Genomic DNA, 2425 nt, shown 5'->3' with positions numbered 1-2425 from the left:
TGCAATCTCATTGCCCATCTGTGTATGGCCAGGCTCAACCACATGGCTTTTGCGCTATAAAAGTTAGACTGTGAGGCTGGGGATTGTGGCCCTCTCTATAAGAGGCAGCCCCGAAAGGTTGGTTTGATTCTCGATGCTTGGCGTGAAATAAAGCTTTGCTTGACTTTTGCTTTGTGTCAGTCTCATTCCTTTGATTACGGACCTAACAAAGAGCAAAGTATTTGGGGTTACACTTGAATTTAAAAATTAGCTTCACAGTAAACTGTGACCTAAGGAAAGGGAAGAATAATCCCTCATTAGTTGTTTTAGGGAGTTATGGTAAGATTGTAGCAGCTAAGTCAGTGATGAGTAACTGACAGATTTTATAGGTGTTCCTTATTCAGAAATAAATTGGGCTACATATATTGATTTGAATTCTTACAGTCACAGAATAATGTCTGTAGATGAACATAATGGGTATCTTTTTATTTTGCAGGGTTCTAAAGTCAAAACCTTGAGATTAATAAAGGCAGGAAGATCTTCACTTTTTAAAGTAATTCTCCTTGGAGATGGTGGAGTTGGGAAGAGCTCTCTAATGAACAGATATGTGACCAATAAGTTTGATACCCAGCTCTTCCATACAATAGGTGTGGAATTTTTAAATAAAGATTTGGAGGTGGACGGACATTTTGTTACTATGCAGATTTGGGACACAGCCGGTCAAGAGCGATTCAGAAGCCTGAGGACGCCATTTTATAGAGGTTCTGACTGTTGCCTGCTCACTTTCAGTGTTGATGATTCCCAGAGCTTCCAGAACTTGAGTAACTGGAAGAAAGAGTTCATATATTACGCAGATGTGAAAGAGCCTGAGAGCTTTCCTTTCGTGATTTTAGGCAACAAGATCGACAAAGTGAACATCAAGTGTCTACAGTAGAAGCCCAAGCCTGGTGCAGGGATAACGGTGACGATCCTTACTTTGAAACAAGTGCAAAAGATGCCACAAATATCGCAGCGGCCTTTGAGGAAGCAGTTCGAAGAGTGTTTGCTACTGAGGATAGGTCAGATCACCCGATCCAGACAGTCACAGTCAGTCTGCACCGAAAGCCCAAGCCTAGCTCGTCTTGCTGTTGACCGTTTGGAGAGGTTGCCTGTGTGATCTAACCAACTCACACACATACACAGAAAAACACAGGGTGGAGAAGAGAATTAGCATTTGCAGCAATGGACCATCTACTCATAAAATTAAACTAACCATATTCCTGTTTTGTTAGTAGGTGGGAGAAGGGACACATCCACTCATGGAAGAATCAGTTTACTCAGTAGTGGCACCGTACATTTATAAATTATAATGGTTGTCTGTTAACATTTAATTTAAATATGTATGTTACAGAGCTAATAATGAGATGGCCAATACTTTAATTATAATTAAAATAAAACTCCATCTTGAAATTATAGCTGGACTACTTTTCTCTTTATAAATTGGAAAACTATATATTTTGGTTTCCCCCACTATCCAAAAGTAGAGTGTTCCTCTAAAACCTTTCATAAGCCAAAATGGTATAGTGCAAAAAAGCAATTGTCAATTTATCTGGAAAACATTTTTTTTTTTAGATTTATTTATTTATTTGACAGACACAGATCACAAGTAAGCAGAGAGGCAGGCAGAGAGAGAGGAAGGGAAGCAGGCTCCCTGCCAAGCAGAGAGGCCAATGGGGTTCTCGATCCCAGGACCCTGACCAGGACCTAAGCCGAAGGCAGAGGCTTAACCCACTGAGCCTCTGAGGTGCCCCAAACTTTTTTTTTTTTTTAAGGATTTTATGTATTTATTTGTCAGAGAGAGAGAGAGAGAGAGAGACTGAACAAACAGGAAGTGGGGCAGAGGGAATAGCAGGATCCCCGCAGAGCAAGGAGTCAGATGCAGGACTTGATTACAGAATTCTGGGATCATGACCTGAGTTGAAGGCAGACACTCAGCTGACAGCCACCCAGGTGCCCCTATATGGAAAACTTTTTGAGTATACTCAGACCAAAACAAATAACCTCTGTTAGGCTTTTCTGTCACTTTGGATATGTTTTCCTAACAAATGCCCAAAATAAATCAAGCTGAAGCACAGATGCTGACAGACACAGTTCAGAACTCACCTGGAGGCTGAGATGCTGAGCATAGTTCCTGGAAATGATCTTGACATTTGCACCCTCACTGCTTGAAATGTGTGTTTTCTTCTATAAGGGCTCGCCACAAAATGTCCTGAGTGCTATTTTTGCTTTTTACCTGTTTTTTTAAAAGCAAAAATCTGCTTTGCATTTGTTTTACTTAGTAAACAAATATTAATGTAGGTCTTTTGTTAAAGCAAAATGGCAAAATGAAAACATTTGACAAGTGGGGATACTTGTATTTATGTTTTCATGCAGCTCATTCTTGTTTCAGGAAAAACACTTGATAAAG

General features: G+C 40.1%; 1 protein-coding gene across 1 annotated transcript; it reads left to right on the top strand.

Moving 5' to 3' along the window:
• Positions 1–433: 433 nt before the first annotated feature.
• LOC111139458 (ras-related protein Rab-9A-like) lies at positions 434–1165 on the top strand. Its single transcript, XM_022491721.1, is given in 2 exon segments — positions 434–893; positions 896–1165. Coding segments are annotated over 2 exon segments (675 nt in total). The 3' UTR covers positions 1111–1165.
• Positions 1166–2425: the final 1260 nt, after the last annotated feature.

This window comes from Enhydra lutris, unplaced genomic scaffold (assembly GCF_002288905.1).
Source record: "Enhydra lutris kenyoni isolate GAN:26980312 unplaced genomic scaffold, ASM228890v2 scaffoldscaffold108, whole genome shotgun sequence".
In the NCBI taxonomy this organism is placed as follows: Eukaryota; Metazoa; Chordata; class Mammalia; order Carnivora; family Mustelidae; genus Enhydra; species Enhydra lutris.
This window is presented reverse-complemented; position numbering and strand designations above follow the sequence as displayed.